This window comes from Trachypithecus francoisi, unplaced genomic scaffold (genome assembly GCF_009764315.1).
Source record: "Trachypithecus francoisi isolate TF-2019V2 unplaced genomic scaffold, Tfra_2.0 Lachesis_group5, whole genome shotgun sequence".
In the NCBI taxonomy this organism is placed as follows: Eukaryota; Metazoa; Chordata; class Mammalia; order Primates; family Cercopithecidae; genus Trachypithecus; species Trachypithecus francoisi.
In genome coordinates, this window is record NW_022681470.1 from 74,536,003 (window position 1) to 74,555,849 (window position 19,847).

The window sequence follows — 19,847 nt, forward strand, 5'->3', positions numbered from 1 at the left end:
CCCAGAGCGGGTGGATGTAGCGGGAGAGACGAAGGCTTTAGGCTAAATTGCCAAATCCTATATTTGTCCACCAGCAGGCAATAAGTGAAGAAGCTTAAGTATTGCATTCCCACTGTCTGAAGTCTGCAGACCCTGCAATCAAACACTGAGACCATATTCTGAAACAATTGTGTCCGATGACAGTTTATTATGGAAAGAGTCAGTATCGCTCAGGATGCTTGCCAATAAAACAAAGTGAAAAACAGGATCTCTTCATAATTTCTATTCCATGATCCACAATTTCATAGATGATAGCTGAGCTCTTATTCAGATTTCGAAAACCACTTTGTGTCCTTATGGGCCATTCACTCACACAGGGCCCGAGCTGGGGGAACCCTCCACGGGCAGCGGGCAGTGCCAAGCAGACAGCCTGCCTTTGCTAAGCCTATCCTGAGCCTGCCCGGTGACCTCCTCTCCCAGTGACACAGACAACCTCTAAAGACTGAGTTAAGTGTGAGATTCAAACAGCAGCCAGCGCTGATGATTTGCCTCTTGTTTTGGTGTTAAAGTTGGGAATTATCATCCTGCAGAATGATTTTATAGACACCTCTGAGTCAATCCTTTATATCTAAATCAGAACAGCACAGTCACTAGTAGGTTTGACAACAGGTAAACTTTTGCAAAATGCCAGCTGGCCTCACTAAGAAATTATACTCAGTGGAAGGCATGGAGCTACATTTTCTTGTCACCTCTGGCAGACATTTTGTTTACAGATTTAGCTGAATGTTCCTCTTAGTTAAGGAATGCAGCTGGAGGCTGCCTGTGTGAAATAGTCACATTCATTTCTTCTGCATTTGCTGGAAAAAATATTTTCCCTCAAATAAAATTGTGCAAGCAGCCACTCTGACTTTGGACAAGAAAGTCACACCCTCCTGGTGTCTGCTGTGGACAAGGAAGAGCTGCATATCTGGCATTTACATTCCATCATATATATTGGCATTTGATTAGAACCAGTATAAGATTTTAGACATTTTTTTTCTCCAACAGTTAAAAAAAATCAGATGAAAGCAAGGCTGGTATTCACCGGCATGCACCATGACACTCTGTCAATTATTAATAGCTGGCATTCATTCAGATAAGATGGGTTTCCAGTCTCATTGGCTGGTGCCTGTGCCAGTCTGATTAGGAACTATTCTGAATATCATTCCTGAATATACGTTGCATATTTCCAAAAAGATTCTAAGTCCCTTGTGGGTGGAGAATACAGTATAAAATTCTTATGAATCCTTGAAGCAACCAACTTGGTGAGAAGCATATGGCAGATGCTCCATAAATACTTAGCAAGTGGCATTTAATTAGATAATAGGAATTAGACACATTCTGCATTGGCACAATATGACTATCATTGGTCTCATTTCACTCTGTAATGAGCCGTTTACCTAGCCTAATGACCTGCAAGGTACTGTGGTTATTTTCACTAGTGCAAAAGTCAGATTAAAGAATGGACCCAGAGAGGGTCAGAGAAAAACCCTATGCAACTCATCAACACAGGAATGCACAATAATGCATACGCCCAATGTGAGGCGCACCACAGAAACCTTTCCTGGCTCAACCTACTGCCAGACATGATTAGGAAATGGAGAGAAGAGGTTAGACTCTTAGGTGTATTAAAACATTTCCGCCCATCACCCTGGAGTAGGGCTGAAATGTTGCCATCAACGGATTCACAAAGGGTTTCAGCTAATTTAGACTGATATTTCATACTAGCTCATCTTTTGATTAGTTTAATGTCTTCTATTAAAATAAATGTCTTTTGGCTTCTTTTTACTCAAAACTCAGTGCCATCCCCCCATCCACCACCACTTCTTAAAAATTTTAAACCAACCAATACATACTTTTCACATTCTAGAACTAAAGGGTAATTCTTGAAAAAAATTTTATTCCTCCTTGATGTTTCTGTCTTTAAGATATTCTTGAGGTTATTAAACCCTCTCTGTGGCCATTATTTAGCAAACTTTACATTATTCATTGCCTATATTTTCCTTAAAGTCAGTCCCTTTAGCCTTTAATCATCTGTGTGTTCTCTGAACACATTCCAATTCCACAAATTATATATGGAGTTAGGGTCACTGACCCTGGACCCCAGTTCTTTAATAGAAAAAAACCCATGACTTTCTTCTTCATTGTTCTGGGAAATCATGCTCAGGCTCTTGTTCAAAGTCATGTCGCCGAGTTAGTGTTATTCTGTATCTATGATCTAGGAGACTGACATGTCATGAGACATACATCAGGGGATACTGTCAAATGTTAGGTATGTGGGCGTTACACATTTTGAATCTGTGGTAATTGGAGCATGGGCTTGGTTAGTATGCCTGTGCACTATAATCATAGTTTTATCACATCAGTTAATGGCAGAAGCAAGTTACAGGGGAAATAAAGTAGTTAAGGAAAATCAAAGTTTTCGAAACTCTTGGTGCTATACAAACACTGTATACCAATGTGGATCAGAATATTCATTCAGTTAAATAAAAAATTTTATTCAATAAACAATAACATTGCCTATCTGTAAGTATTAAATAATGTGGAGTTTCTGCTAATTTAGGAATGAGATTTTCCCTAATTAGTCCGCATTGTGGAAGTGTCATCTAATCTTTGTCACTGAGAAGAACCTAAGAGTAGTAAGACTTTTCGGTGATGTCCACTGAGAAATGGTGTAAGAAATCTCCAGCACAGAAGAGGCACTTAGACGTTTCCCCTCAACAGCTAACAGCGGAACTGACTAGCCTGAGTGTGTGAGAAGCAATAGTTACAAGATGGAATGGAAAGACCAAAGGAAGTGGCTTCTGTTTTTCACAGCCTTGCCATGCTCTCCCTTACTCTGTGGCACGTAAAAACTGTAAAATAGCTCACTGAAAAAATCACATGTTATACACCATTAGTAAAATACTACCATTATTTTTATGGTACTAATTCTCTGCTGGATGTTGTCCAACAATTTAGGTAATCTATTACTTATATGTAAAATAATACTAAGTATTACTCAGGATTCTCTTCCAATCTTATGAGTGTACCTTGAAGTAATGGGTTTCCTCTATAGATAGGAAAGAGAGGGTTAGAATTTGATAGAGTTTGGGTCAATTTTTAAAAAGGGAGACTGGGTTCAGTGGCTCACAATTGTAATCCCGGCACTTTGGGAGGCTGAGGTGGAAGGATTTCTTGAAACTGGGAGTTTGAGACCAGCCTGGGCAGCATAGTGAGACCCTATCTCTTACAAAAAAAAATTAGCTGAGCATGGTGGTGCACACCTATAGTTCCAGCTATTCAGGAGGCTGATGTGGGAGAATCACTTGAGCCCAGGACGTTGGAGCTGCAGTGAGCAGTAATTGGGCTGCTGCACCTCAGCCTGATCAACAGAGGAAAAGCCTGTCCCCACCCTTCACCACCAAAAAAAGAGAGCTAAACAGAAAAATTAGGCAATATCCCTTAAAATGCTCTTCTGCCACAAGATAGAACTTTGTTAAAACATTATAAGGTGTAACAGCTCCTATAAATTCTGAGATGATTGCACAGAGAAAATTCAGTTGGTCAAACATAGTACTTTTCAGTGTTTTACAATACATTTAAACATTAGCCAACATCCAGCAAGAGAATTAGTATTATGTGGAAGTAACAGAAAATCTCTAATTTAGCCTGTAAAAAAAGGGACATGTATTATAAGATAAGGGGGTGTCTTATGGGATTGAGAATAAGACCTCAGAAAAGAATTACAACCGTGTTAGAACACTCGGGATGTATTAACCTGGGCAGGCTGTTATTTTAGCTTCTTGTCTGCTAACATAAAAATCTAAAAGCTGGACAATTAACTATCATTATAATTTTAGATTTGTGTTATCTGGATCTAGGGTGGATATTTAATAAATACTGGCTTAAACACTTTAGCTTTGACTTTTTCCCTCTGTTAAGTATTTAATGATCTGTAAATAAGCACTTCAGAAAATGCTACCTAAAAGGACTCTGTGCTCTTTTACAACATGAAAAATCTTTGTGTAATGTGAATGATTCACCCTCTGATTTGTCTGTTTGCTAATGAGATGTTTAGCTCACATGGTCAGTATTTTGTCCAATCATGTGAAAGGCCAGTCCTATGGAAGGAGGTCATATTCTCCTAAAGAGGTGTTTCTTCCTTCACATTCCAGGTGAGGTTCCTCTTGTTTTTTTGGAAGAGAACATCTGACAACCAGGTCTCTAGGGTTCTAGGGTTGTAGGACACACACACATTTTCTCTCCATCTTTGTTCTCTCTGATCCTCTGTTTCATTTTTTTCTCATTTACAGACTTTCTCTGTTTGCTTCCCGATATCCTCCCTTAAAGAGAACAGTCACATCAAGGTTGAAATGAAATCTCTTAGTCCTAACACTAAATTCCCAGGAATTTTCTTCCACAGAGGGTCAGAGGGTGTTAGAACACTTCCCAGAAAAGGAGAGCTTGGGCAGATGACACAGTTAGATCCACCATAGAAGACCGAGCTTGGCTATGGGCAAAGGTTTGGTGATTACCTCATCTATTTCTTCTAAGACAGTCTTGCTCAACTGAATTCTCATTCTCAGGTGCCTCTTTGAGAGTAGAGTTTAAGAATATCAGTTTTTTTAAGTGCTCCTCTGGTGCTTCTTGTGCAGTCTGAAGACTGGTAGACACTGTTCTAGAATATACTCCCAAAACAACTGTGAAAAGACAGAGTTTCAACCTGCACATCTGTAATAAACAGCATATCTGAGGAAACTGTTAAAACATTTGCTATTCTTAGAGTCCTGAGACAACTCTATTCTCTGCTGGAGCTGGGCACTGGGTTCTGCGTCTCCCTTTCATGGTTCTGTGTGATCAGCTGCATACACAAGGGAGAGCCATGATAGGTTTCAAAGGCCTTGGTGGGCATGGCTGATGTTTCCTGAGTGACTTGCAGTCAGCTCTAGTAAGAAATTAGTCACTGAGTGGCAGGTAGTTAAATTCTGTACTTTTATTGTTTATAGGTTTTAGTTAAATGTAATTTTTAAAACCTAACATCATTTGGAGCCACAGCAAAAGTTTACTATTAAGGGTGTGCCTATGGTGGGGGCAGCTATGAAATTAGGAAGACTGTTTAATATGACTATCTTCATTGGGATTTTTTATTTTTATTTATTTGTTTTTTTTGTTTTGAGAGAGGGTCTCTGTTGCCCAGGCTGCAGTGCAGTGGCATGATCTTGGCTCATTGCAACCTCCACTTCCCGGGTTCAAGCGATTCTTGTGCCTCAGTCTCCCGAGTAGCTGGGATTACAGGCATGTACCACCATCCCTGGCTAATTTTTCTATTTTTATTAGTAGAGAAGGGGTTTCACCATGTTATTCAGGCTGGTCTGGAACTCCTGACCTCAAGTAATCTGCCTGCCTCTACCTCCCCAATTATTGGGATTACATGCATGAGCCACTGCGGCCAGACTTCATTGGGATCTTTAGGGAAGTAAAAATACATGAACATTTTTCTCCAACCCTCTCTCCCCAGAAAGCTGAAATTGGGATACGTTGTCGTCATGGGTGGTGCACTGCAATTTGGTAGTTTTTCTCTCTTTCTTAATGGTACATAACATTGAGGTGCATCTTAAGATCGATGGCATCTTAGATTCAAAGAAATATGGTATAGGCTGCTTTGATATTTCTTTTCTTTCTTTCTTTTTTTTTGGAGATGGAGTTTCGCTCTTGTTGCCCAGCCTGGAGTGCAATGGCGCGTTCTTGGCTCACCGCAACCTCCGCCTCCCAGGTTCAAGCAATTCTCCTGCCTCAGCCTCCTGAGTAGCTGGGATTACAGGCATGCGCCACCACACCCAGCTAGTGATCCACCCACCTCGTTCTCCCAAAGTGCTGGGATTACAGGCATGATACTGTACCCGGTCTTATATTTCACAGTCTGGATGCTTCCTATCAAGATTACATGGTAGAATTAGTGGTCACCAAGTATCCACATGCTCCCCTACTATCTACAGCTTCTCTGCAATTCATTTGGGCCCGTGTAGCCAATTCTGACCAATAGATCATGAACAGAAGTGACTCACATCTCTCACCACTTCCTGACCTCCCACCCCAGCCCAAGGCAGTTAAGTGCTAATGTACCTCTTGTATCCCCTTTTCCCTGCCACAGCAAAATTGGGAGTCAATAGGCACTAAATACTCATTTGTTTAACAGGCTTGCAGTACTATATACCCACCTGACAAGTGGACCATGAAAACTCCTTCTGCTGGGTTCCTACTAAGCAAAGACTCATTACTTTCCACACCTGACATTTTAAGTAGTAGCCCTGGGGTGCCGCTCCCCCTTGTTCCCGTGCATCTCTCAGCTTTTCATGATCAGCTAAACTTTCACATTCTTTTACCATAACTGGCTTGGGGATGGGGAAGAAATAATCTTCCAAACAGGAACACAAGGAAAAGCACTGGATTTCTACTCTCCAAATATTTGGTGAGATTTGAGAAGCAACCAGGAATGTGAGCTTCAAAAAATTGGGCGATTCCTCCAAGGTGGACATCTTTTGGCACACTGAATCTTTTGGTCCACCGGCTTCTTGAGAAGCCTTTAAGGTCATGATCTCCAGAACAAGATCTCTCTCGGGCATCACTGGGAGTTATTCTTTTGAAAATGCAATTCTGAATTCACTTTTCATGTTGTCTCAGGAAAATCCTGTTTGTGAAAATGCCTCATGGTATCTTGCTGAATCTGAAGAAGTAAAGAGAAAGACTGTTTGCTTTGATGTAATCAGATTCTCTGGAATTTAATCCTATATCCTATTTATGGCTGAGCTAGCCATTCAAAATTAAAATGAACCTTTCATCCATGTGTATCATAAATGGGCATTTATCAGGATGATATGATTTTGCAATCCATCTGAATACGTAACCCGAATTTGTTTTCTTTCCGTTTCCTATGTAATTACCATGCAACAATAACAAAAGTGACATGTTTGAAGAACAGATAAAATGCTGTAAATTGGCCAGTAATGGTGATATTTCCTCATCTTCTGAAAAACCCATTTATTCTCTCTCTCAACAAATCAAGGCATTGTCAGCCCATACTCATCTTGTGGCCAGAGGGGCTCCACCAATTTCTGGATGTAAGTGAGTCCTGGAATGCAGATGAGGCTGACTAACGAAGGCTTTCAGTGCAGGCAGCTGGTCTTTGCTTGCCTCAATTTCTAAATCATCTATAATGGGGCCAAGACCTCCCAAGCACTAAAAAGAGCAAGCTGACATGCTGGACAAACTGTTAATTTTTTCCTGAAGAAGCTGCTATATTGCACATCTGTCACTACGGTGCAGACAATTACTCACTGAGTCAGGGAAAAAAATCTGCCGCTTGTTTCTAGCTGAGTTGTTAAGGGACCTAATGGAGAAATACAATGGCGTGGGAGTCAAAACATGCTGGTTTCCTGTGTGCTCGGCAATTGTTCACTCCTTTTGGAAGACTGTCTTGTAATATTAAAACATGTGAAGTAGACTAAGATGTGTGTTTACAAAAAACAGCAAAGGAATGAGAAGAGGTACAATAAAAGGACAGGCATATAAAGAGGTAGGACGATCAAGAACCCAGCCTTACAGATTGAAGACCACTGTACTTATTGCTGAGAACGTAACAACGCTGTGGCCAGTGTATTAGAAATACTGTGATTTTGCACATTATAAATTTTAAACTTTCAATGTGTTTTCCCCAAGTGCTTCACAGCCATCTAAAAATTATTTTATGAATTTCATGCCTCGTATATGCAAGATGGTTTATCTATACTGTTTCCATAATGAATTACAGGCATCAGTAAGACACTTTAGAATCCCAGATTTGTCAGTCATCTAACAGAACTTTAGTTGGTTTTTTTTTTTAATCTTCGCTAAACTCATTTGCTTATCATAAATATGAAACTCTGGCATTTGAAGAAATTAACTTCAATAAGTGATGGAAGAATTTGTTTGGATTTGAAAAGCACATATTGAGTGAGTATACTATCTCTCAGTCTTTCTATTTTTATTGAAGAATATTGTTTTTATAAAGAAAGAAACTTTTTTTTTTTTTTTAGAAATTTAATAGGAAGGTGCAAACAGAAGATAGTTTTGGCTGTTTTACTTGGGATACTATTATAATATACTTTAATCTCTACAGTCTTACAGCTAGAAAATCAAGCATTCTACACACTCTTAATATACTAGCACTTTATCTTGAAAGTTCAAACTGAAAAAAAAAAAAAAGAAACATAAAAAATAGCCCTCAATTTTAACCTTACTTCAGCCTTGAAAAATTAAGAAACAAACACAGGACATTCTGATATTGCAACAGGAGGGAGGTATGTGGATCTGAGAATGATTTAAACTGTCTGACAATTCAAAGACAGGAGACAACTCTAATGTACAGATAAAACTAAAAGTGGCAATAGTAGATCATACTCCTGGCAGTTAATGGCAGTGACTTGCTGGAGACAAATCTGGATCTACTTAAAGTGTCAGGTGTGTAAAGTAATGAGTCTTTGCTTAGTAGGAACCTGGCAGAAGGAGCCTTCATGGTCCACTTGCCAGTTGAGTATATATTACTACAAGCCTGTTAAATCAATGAGTATTTAATACCTATTGCATGAAAAAAAAAAACAAAAAAACAAAAAAACTCTACTTATTTTAACAATTTTACTCAGTTTTTTTTGGGAGAAAAGATAAGTTTAATCAACATAGTGAAACGCCTCTTACAGAAAACAAAACTCAATACTTTAATCTGTATTACGAAACACTTAAAATGTCCAAGCAGCTTTATGAGAGGCACAACTTTCCAAAAGGAAATGGAGTGATTGTAACAGATTTGAACTCTGATACTTTAAGTGGTCAGAGAGAGCCTGCATACCCCGTTACATTAGAATCACAGAATCCTTGAGCGGAAAGAGACCTTAAGCAAGTTAGTCTAATCAAGCTTCACAGAAACAATAAAAACAGGGAAATGTGGTGGAGCAGCTCACAATCGACTATGAATACATTCGTGAATCAAATACATTTACCAATATTTTTCTCTAATTTTTTTGAGATATTGAAATTTTTCAAGGCTTAATAACAATGAACTTAACTGCATTATTAAATGCTAATTGTCATTGGGTACTCATTGAAACCAATTTTTGAAGTACTTTCAACTGTTAAAAAATTACTGTAAGGTAAAAGGGAAACATTTAAAGCACAAAGACAATGACTGCTTATAAATAATGGTCTTAACCATTAGGTTTTATTCTTTCCTTCTTTGTTGTACTATTAATATAACTTTCTACCAAAAGAAAGAATAAAAAAAAATTCTTTGCTAGCAATTTCTTTACAATGCCAATTTAGATCACTTTTCTTTTTGAAAGACAAAATACAGATGAAAATGGTTTTAAAAAGCATGTCAACAGTGATTTTTTTCTCTTTTGGGAAATATCCGCTCAAAATGAAATGTACTGAATAGAAGCAATTGTCAGTTCAATTTACAAGAATACCAATTCTCTATGTTAATATAAACATTAATAAAATGCAATATTTTGTAATTATGTCTGTATACTGCACACAGGCATTATAAATACACCTATAGGTACACATTATGTATATCTTTACACCTACTGTGTTAACTTCTGTTTGATAACCACAGTATGAGTTATAAAATATATGGTATTTAAATGCTGAGACCAATTTATTGGCAGATTTTAATTAGCAGTGGATTCTTATTTAAAAGGGTGCCATATAGTTTAAAAATAAAAGCAACCAAATTAAATATTGTATTTGGGGAGCAGAAAAGAAGGAAACAAATGACTCCAGCACACAGTCTGGTCGTTATCAAGTATAACAAATAAATTTTTTAAACAGTCAAGTTGCTAATGTAATCATGCTCACTGTCTCTAGGCTATTGCAGGTAATTAGGATAGAAAAGGAACACCTATGCACTCTCTAAAATTTTTAGTACAACCAGTTAATTTGCTATAAGGCTACAGATACTGTAGAAGAGTGGCTTCACAAAGGAGCAGAAGAAACATCTTACTACCTTTTAAAGGGAATATAAATCTTTCCTTTATACATTCTAAATCTTGGGGTTCTATGGACATCGTAACTGGCAAAAAATTAACTGTAACTATATATAAAACTCAAATTAGTGGGCTTCAGATGGTGAAAGACATTTGATTTATACTAAAACATTCCTATTTTAATTGTTTTTGTTTCTCCAATTAAGTTCAGGTACAACCAGAACATCAGGTCTGCACTGAATTTTCTTAAAAACTGAATGCTGAGGGCATGTCAGTAGGAGTACGGGGGAAGCTTGGGATGTTATCACTTTTCTGCTTTGAGTGCTGATTCACATATACTGTAGAGTACATATATTCTGTACAATTAAACACTTCAACAGAATAAGAAGTATTTTAAGTCCTCTGAAAAACAAAGAGGGCGTCAAGATGAAGAACTGTCTTCTATTAGCTGAAAATACAAAGAAGAATTTTTTTGAGGTGTTAGAGAACCTAAATGTACATCCTACAGAAGTTGCTTCGGAAGATCTGTATCTGGCCAGAACAGCAACAATAAACAGCATTCATAAGGATTGCAATATTTAATGAAGAAGTTCCTATACACTAGTCTGATATGTATACTGCTCTTCTTCACTACAAGGGTTTTTACCTCCATTAGAACATAGTAAGGTGAAAAAGAACACCAAGTCCTCAGAAGTTTGGAACCAGGCTCACAATGACCTCATTGTTTGCTCTTAGTGGCTTCACACTTGGCTTTCTGAGATCCTACGGTTTTCGCAGATCTCCAGGCAATTAAATTAAGAAAAAGCTCAAACTCCAAATTTTGAATAGATCCTAGAGCACAATACACTATCACAAAGAAGTTTTAAAACTTGTATATAATCTTCCCCCTTTCCCTGGCTACAGAGATAGAATGAGCATTTAGAAAATATCAGTTTAAAAAATGGCAAATTTATAAGTAAAAAACTTGTAGAAAGTCCATGGGGTTACTTCATCCATTAAGAGTGATTCAAAAGAACATCTCTTCTGGTCGTCCATAGTCCCCTAACCAACCTGTCCTCTAGGCACAATATCCCTGGGAAAGAAGATGATTCTCAAGAAATGTACATTTGGCAAATTGTGAAGAATTTCAAATAGAAGGTTGGCCTTCACCTCCCCAGTTGGCAGGATTTTTTTTTAGGGGACCACCTGAGAAAGGTCTGTTACATGCATAAATTTCCTTTAACACCTTTTAAAAACTCTTCTGGGGGCCAGGCGTGGTGGTTCACGCCTATAATCCCAGCACTTTGGGAGGCTAATGTGGGTGGATCACTTGAGGTCAGGAGTTCAAGACCAGCCTGGCCAACATGGTGAAACTCTGTTTATACCAAAAATACAAAACTTATCCGGATGTGGTGGTGGGTACCTGTAATCCCAGCTATTTGGGAGGCTGAGGCAGAACAAACGCTTGAGCCCAGGATGGGGAGGCTGCAGTGAGCCGAGATTACGCCACTGCGCTCCAGCCTGGGCGACAGAGCCAGAGCCAGACTCTGTCAAAAAAAAAAGAAAGAAACAAAAAATCTCTTTGGAAAGTGACAAGATTTAAAAAACCCATTAGAAAGGTGATTCAGGTGTGTTATCTTAGTCTTTACTCAACCAATAAAAGCCATTATAAATAAAATAATCATCATAAGTTGTTAATAATGAGGATAATAAATAAAGATCTTCTAAACTAAAAGCAATTTAGAATCTCTGATACTATGAAGCAAATGACTCAGAAATAGCTCAATACTAGGCACATAATAAAAAGGACTTCTTTTGCTAGGTTTTAAAGTCACATCTTGGGTCCTAGAAAGGGCAAATCAGTACCATTTACTTCTTCTGTTCACCTTCTAAATGGTTTGGGCCTTTACCAGAAATCTGAGTTCTGGGAGAGCCATTTAACTCTTCATATAAATTGACTCAATATTGTAATAAATTACTCCAATGATTAAAATTTTAAATCCGTTTACTACACTTAAGTTGATGTTAAAAAAATATCAGTTTTTGGGAAAACAGAGGTAGAAGTACATCTGGATTAATAGAATTTACAGTTCAATCATGGTGAATTTAAAGAATACATTTTTCTTTCAATAATCATTTTGTGTTCTAAATGAGGTAAAATTTATAAAATCTGCATTAAAGTAATGTCGAGGGCACTCTGGTGATAACAATGATGAGGTTTATTTTTGTCAAAATGTCCAAGGGAAACATTAATTATTGTTTGTCAACTGTGAACTTCACACTATATTGTCTAAGGATAGAAAATTAATGGGTATCACTCTGTCAGAAAATCCTCACAAAGAAGCCAAATTCAAGGAATATGAAATTGACAAGCCTTTCAAACAAAGATGTGTTCGGACTTCGCTGATGCGATGGCAGGTCTATTGGGTTACAATAGATAGGGATGATATAAAACACAATCCTTTCCTGCCTATCCCATTTTAGAAACCGGTGGGTGTGCTCACATTTGTCTGGGCATTGCAGCACTGCACACATACATGAATTAAGCAAAGCATCAGAAAGTACTGACACATGAGATTAAAATAAATAAGAGAAATGAGCTGCTCTTTATACCTAGAAATAGCTGGAAATTACTGAAAAAAATTAAAGGGCAGAGGTTTTCATTTTAGCACCATGAATTGTGATGAAATCCCATTTCTCTCACTATGGTAGGACTGTATGCAGTTAGGAAGCTAGAGTGATGTGTTTGAGGCAATGTAGATTTTTGCTTCATAAACAGAAGTCATGTTATCATTTTAGAACAATGGGACATAGTGAATAAGGTCTGTAAAACATTTTTTCTTTGCTTTTCTTAGGCGGATTTTCCTGCATTGGGGGTATTAGTTGCAGAAGTACTTTTTGGTAGAGGAAATCCAAGTCCTAATCCCTTTGGCCTCTGCATGGCTTGAATTGGCTCAGAGATCCCCTTGCCATCTCGTCCAAGGCCTGACCCAGGCGTCCAGCCCATATTCTGAAGCATTCGGTTTCCAATATTATTTTCTAGGATTGGCTGGGCATTTTCACCTACAAATCCTGAAATGATAACACAACAGCACACATTAATTAATATGAACACAGGTGAAGATATTAGGCTATGAAAACGATGTTCTCCTAAGTTTTTTTTTTTTTTTTTTTTTCAACCGGGTACTAGAGGGGGCTGCGTATTCATCTTTGGATACTTCTTGTAGTTGAGAGAACAATGGAAGAGGATCTTGTTTAGAATTTCAATTCTAGCACTTCACAGCAGTGTGAGCTATTCAACCTCTCTGGGATTTTGTTTTCTCATCTGTTAAATAGCCACAATACAACCTACATTGCCTATCTCACAGAGATCTGTAGGACAGATGAGATCATGTATGTAAAGAAACTTCTCAGTAAACCATAAAGTACCCTATGAATGGATTTATTTTCATTACCATGTTAGTCTTATGGATTTTTCTGAAAATCATCAACCTATATGGTAATATCTCACATTTGCCCATGACCTTGACATTTGACAGAACCAAAACTAAAACCAAACCAAACAAAAAGCACAATTGGTGGCATCTTGAATTCCTAGGAATTTACATTCTTATAATCTCTCTTCTTGTTATTTATTATTCAGTCTGTAATGTATGCATCCTTTAGTTCCTTTCCTCCTTTTTCTTCCATGGCCACATTTAAATGACTATATAATTAAGTTAGTAGAAATAAAATAGAGGAAAATAATATTAAATATACATATATTATAAAATTTAAAAAATATATGATATAAATTTGCAGAGACATAGACCACAATTCCCTCCGTAGGCCTCCAGGTATAGATATATTTCTCCCTATTTCCCTCCCTCCTTTCTTCCCTTCCCTCCCTCCCTTCCTCCCTTCATTCCTTATTTGAAAAAGGAGATTGGCTAGTGCTTAACATGAAATTTATACATAGATGTTGTTTACCATATTTTCTTAGCAGGCAATTGAGAAATGCATCTATTTTAATCATTTTCTCTTTGATGACATTTTCAAAAATAGACTTCTAATTTAATTTTCTTTTGTAGGCCCTTATAGAAAAAGTTGAGCATAGATAGTGTATATTTGGTTCTAGGGAAAAACTGAGAAGTACTAGGTATCTGAAGTCCAAAGATGGAGAAATTAACAAACACCATGAAAATCAAAGAATACAAGAACTTGAGCTCTTTCCTTCAATTGCAAGCTTGGGCTTGGCCTTGGCCATGGTCGGTCTATCCCAGGCGTGGCACAGGTTGGCTCTTTCCTTGATTGGTTCATTTCTGTTCCTCCTCTAGCAGCAGGTATTATATTATGGTGTATGAAAAGGGAATATAGCAAATCTGGAGCTAACCAGATACAAGCAATCAGAAATCTTAATTATCAGAGCATTTCTCATGGTTACTCCCCTCTTAGAAGAAAGTGGTTAACAAACAAACTAATATTGGAGTCTGTAAGAAAAAAAAAAAAAGAGAGAGATGAAAGTGTACCTTAAAAGAACCTTTGTCTTAGTGAGAACATATTTGGCCCAGCCCAATCTCTTATACCAGGGCTCAAATTTACAGGGATAGTGTTTGACACCATTCCCTCCATAGGACTCCTATACTACACTTTCCAAATATCTATAGAATACCTGTGGTATAGCAGCTGAGACCTGGCTCTAGCATATTCCTGCTCTGAAATGTGGACCATGTCTTCCCAGACAGAGGTTGAAATGGGCAGCTGTTGACATAACCACTCACTACCCTCAAAGGTTCGTGAGTCTCTTTAGCACCAACCTACACCTCACCCTGCCACTACCCCTTTCCCATCATCAGTTTTCTTCTTCTCTGACTCAGGATTATTACAGGACCTTCTCCCCAACTACCAAAAAAAAGCTGGAACTCTCTGTCCTACTGTTTGCACCTTCTCCCCACCTACCAAAAAAAAGTTGTAACTCTCTGTCCTACTGTTTCTCTGAGACTATGTTCAGAATGGTGGTACCAGCAGAAAAGGATCCTCGGATCTCAAACATCAGTAAGAATAACAAAAATATTAACGATGGGACTCCAGAGTACAGTAGTGTTCTCTTTCTTATCCTGAGTTGTGGTTACCCAAATGGCCAATTTATTATTGTTCTTTAAACTGTTCATATACTTTTTTTTTTTTTTTTTTTAGACAGAGTCTCACTCTGTTGCCCAGGCCGGAGTGCAGTGGTGAAATCTTGGCTTACTGCAACCTCCGCCTCCTGGGTTCAAGTGATTCTTGTGCCTCAGCCTCCTGAGTAGCTGGGATTACAGGTGTGTGCCATCACACCCAACTAATTTTTGTATTTTTTAGTAGAGATGGGATTTCACCATGTTGACCAGGCTGGTCTTGAACTCCTCACTTCAAGTGATCCACCTGCCTTGACCTCCCAAAGTTCTGGGATTACAGGTGTGAGCCACGGCACTCAAACTGTACATATACATTTTTAAGTATATTCTTTGAACTATGTATTTCACAGTAAAAAATAAAATAAGTAAAAGAAATGTCAGCGTTGAACCAACAGTGTATCTTATCTGGTAATCTGTATCTCCTATTGCGGGGAAGAGCAAGCGAGTCACGCTCTGTGATTCTTACTTGTAGAATAAGGAAAGCCACAAAATGCTAGACATGGGTTTTAATACCTACAACCCTCTTATTTACCATGGAGTAATCATCAATTGATTTTCAAAGCCGTTTATTAAACATTTTGGTATTTTCAATCTTCGGCGCATTTCAAGACCAAGAAGAGACCACATCATTACCACTTGTTAAATTCCTTACAGGGAGTAAGAACTAGCCAATGATTAATTGGCTTTGGATTTCTCAAATGAATTCATAGTTCATGGAAACAAGTACCTTAACATGTAACAGAAAGAACCTTCAACTACTTGCCTATTGAGTGGCAACATCTAATGTCAAACAAAAATTCTTGACTAACATTATTTACTGCTTGAGAAGGGCAAAATGCATATACAGAGATTATAAATATACGTGTGTGTGTGTGTGTGACAGTGAAAAATGGACCTTAGTCACAAATACATACACGCATGCACAAAATAAAAGTCTTTTGTCAAAAATGTTGAATATAACACAAAAGCAATTAATTTTTTATTTTGAAGTCATGACTGTGGTGGTAACCAGGACAGACCTCCACAGACCTCCAAGGTATGTAGTTTTTTCTGGACAGCTGCTGATAAGGTATGTCAGGTTAAACAGTGCCTTAGCATGTTGTCTCATATCCCTGATTTTTTAGTGATTGTCATGAATTAATTTAATTCTACCCTAAGCTAAAGTCAGACCAGAGGTCTAATGCTGCTCTGGGCTGTACATCTGTTTACTCACATTTTTTTTTTTTTTTTTTGAGACGGAGTCTCGCTCTGTCGCCCAGGCTGGAGTGCAGTGGCCGGATCTCAGCTCACTGCAAGCTCCGCCTCCTGGGTTTAGGCCATTCTCCTGCCTCAGCCTCCGGAGTAGCTGGGACTACAGGCGCCGCCACGTCGCCGGCTAGTTTTTTGTATTTTTTAGTAGAGACGGGTTTCACCGTGTTAGCCAGGATGGTCTCGATCTCCTGACCTCGTGATCCGCCCGTCTCGGCCTCCCAAAGTGCTGGGATTACAGGCTTGAGCCACCGCGCCCGGCCTACTCACATTTTTGATAGGATAGCTTGCAAAACTTCAGAATTAAAATTTGCTTAATATTTAAGAAAATAATAAGTCCAATTTAAAATATTTCTATAAAAATTGCTAAATTATGGTGCATTTTCAGTCTTAAAGTGAACAGCAAATGATAATTGATTCACTATTATAATTTTAAAATGTTGGTATTTCAAGCAGGGTAGCCCAGGGGTGATCAGCATACTCTCATGCTTTTGTTTTTATATAGACGGAAAAGAACTCATTCTCATTTTTTTAAATGATGGTTTCATTTCTCTTCATAAAAATAAAACAATATGACACAAAAGAAAGCATTATCTTGTACTTGGAAGAAAAAAGAACATTTTATTCTTCAAATGCTAAATCTTTTCTCATAGAAACACAACCTAAAAAACAAAAACAGTAACAGAGACTTCGTTATTCCTGGAAAGCGATTCTAGAGTAAAATCTACTGTTGGCTTCTCATCCTTCTTTTATGAGACTAAGACTTGGGAGTGGAACAACTCAGCCTCAGTGCAGTATACACCACAACCATAATTTCCCTTTCTTTTGCTCCTGGCAGTGTTAAATCCTTTAAGACCTATCCTAGAAGGCTCTCCTGCTCGGGCAGCTTTAGCAATACATCGCCTGTTAACCTTTCTGCCTGCTTCCGCTCCCAGCCCCCTGTCTGCTGGATCTCTCATATCCATTACAGCTGAGTCGGTCCTTTCCCCTCAAATCTTCCAAAGAGTACCGTGGAGGGTAATTCACTTGCATAATTGGCTCAAGAGATGAAAATCTTGTATCGGCCTCTCTTAGCCACTAATCTATCCAGCTGACTGCAAGCCTAATTGGCAGCTTGTTTAGTAATTTGGCTCCTAAAGTGTTGTATTGATGTTGGATAAACAGCCAATGGAAGGGGAGGTGACACATGCTGCTTCCCATAGAATAGCTAGTGCACTCCGCCTCTGTCCATACCCTGTATTCACAAGGCATTTATTAGTTTGTGATCACTCTTTCTTCGCATACTTTTTTCGCCATTACTTGACTAGCCAGCTGAGAGGCTGGGCTATTCTCACTATTATTAGCAACGTTATAACAAGGGTAAGTTATAATAGTGTCCTCTGTTCTCAGTAACTAATTTAGGGAAACGGATTTTTGATTGTTGTTATTATGAACTCAAGGAACAGCATTAAGCACAGTTTAAGATGAGAGAAAGTGGTAGGTGTTACTACTACTCATCGTCTAATGTTTTAATTATTTCATTTATTAATATAGAAAAGCTTTAATTCAGACTAGTTTATAATTTTATCTGCAATATTGCAGACATACTTCATGATACTTTTGTTAACTAAAATCAGTTTAAATAGTTAAGTGCGTAAATATATGATGCACTGACTTAAATAACAGAAATTTAATGTAAAACTAGTTTTTTTCCCTTAAGTGATAAAAACCTTGTAGAGAATAAAAGACATGATCTGTTATTGACATGCTTAGAGGAGGAAGTGTTCTTATTAACAGATGTTTTTAGTTAAACCGAAATATATTTCTTATGGAATGCTTATGTATCAAACAGTATGTATTTTCAAAAAATTAAAAACAAATCTTACAAATAAAAAACTGTTTTGGCCCTGAAGTCAGATAGGAATGTTTATCTGCCACAATATAATCAGAATCATTTTTGGTCTTCCTACTACAAAGCATGTCTACACAAAGCATGTGGTATATTTGTTAGGTATCTGATATTCACTATTTTTACTCTTCATTCAAAAATGAAATTTTAATGGTCCTCAGAGAGTTGAAGTCACTTAACCTTGACCACACAGTGAGTAAGCTAGGATTTAAACTTTGGTTAAGCTTATTCCAAAAGCCTACACACATTTCTTTACCTGATTTCCTATAAGAATTTTTAGCAGAGATATTGTACAAATCACTAAAAAAATTCATTGAGCAATATATGAATTGCAATATGAGGCTCTCTCCGTTTGTATATGAATAATATATCACAATTTGTATACAGACCATATATCACAAATATATCACAGACACATTTGGATAATGCTGAATACAATGATGTCTGCAGCCCTTAGAAATTATAAAAGCTTCCATATTCATTATTTCTTTTGATCTTTTCAACCTGAAAGGGGAGTATTATTGGCCCCATTTTATAGATGAAACTGATGTTTGGAGAGGTAATTCAGCTGCCTGAAGTCAATTAGCTAAAAAGTACCCCAGTTAGAACTTGAACTTAGGACATTTGATCCCAGATGCCACCCTTTCAGTCGACTGAACACTGAACTTGCAATATTATATCATCAACATTTTCTGATGCATGGGGAGTTGCCCACAGGATGGCCGAATAGAAACAGCTCCGGTCTGCAGCTCCCAGCGAGATCAATGCAGAAAGCAGGTGATTTCTGCATTTCCAACTGAGGTACCTGGTTCATCTCACTGGGACTGATTAGACAGTGGAGGCAGCCCATGGAGGGTGAGCGGAAGCAGGGTGGGGCACTGCCTCACCCAGGAAGTGCAAGGGGTCAGGCAACTCCCTCCCCTAGCCATGGGAAGCCTTGAGGGACTGTGCCTTGAGGAATGGTGCATTCCAGCCCAGATACTATGCTTTTCCCATGATCTTCACAACCCGCAGACCAGAAGATCCCCCCGGGTGCCTATGACACCAGGGCCCTGGGTTTCAAGCACAAAACTGGGAGACCATTTGAGCAGACACCAAGCTAGTTGCAGAAGTTTTTTTTCATACCCCAGTGGCACCTGGAACGCCAGCAAGACACAACCATTCACTCCCCTGGAAAGGGGGCTGAAGCCAGGGAGCCAAGTGGTCTTGCTCAGCACATCCCACCCACACGGAGCCCAACAAGCTAAGATTCACAGGCTTGAAATTCTCACTGCCAGCACAGCAGTGTGAAGTTGACCTGGGATGCTCAAGCTTGGTGGGGGAAGGGGTGTGCGTCATTACTGAGGCTTGAGTAGACGGTTTTCCCCTCACAGTGTAAACAAAGCTGCTGGGAGTTCGAACTGAGTGGAGCCCACTGTAGCTCAGTAAAGCTGCTGTAGCCAGACTGCCTCTCTAGATTCCTCCTCTCTGGGTAGGGCATCTCTGAAAGAAATGCAGCAGCCCCAGTAAGGGGCTTATAGATAAAACCCCCATCTCCCTGGGACAGAGCACCTGTGGGAAGGG

At 38.5% G+C, this 19,847-nt stretch overlaps 1 protein-coding gene across 1 annotated transcript in view; it reads right to left on the bottom strand.

Annotated features, from left to right (window-relative positions):
- Nucleotides 1-8,678: 8,678 nt before the first annotated feature.
- Nucleotides 8,679-19,847, bottom strand: part of GPATCH2 (G-patch domain containing 2) — a 214,902-nt gene continuing 203,733 nt past the window's right edge. The window contains exon 10 of the mRNA XM_033195160.1: nt 8,679-13,067. Coding sequence (XP_033051051.1) covers nt 12,847-13,067 — 221 coding nt within the window. The 3' untranslated portion in view covers nt 8,679-12,846. The remainder of the gene's footprint in view (nt 13,068-19,847) is intronic.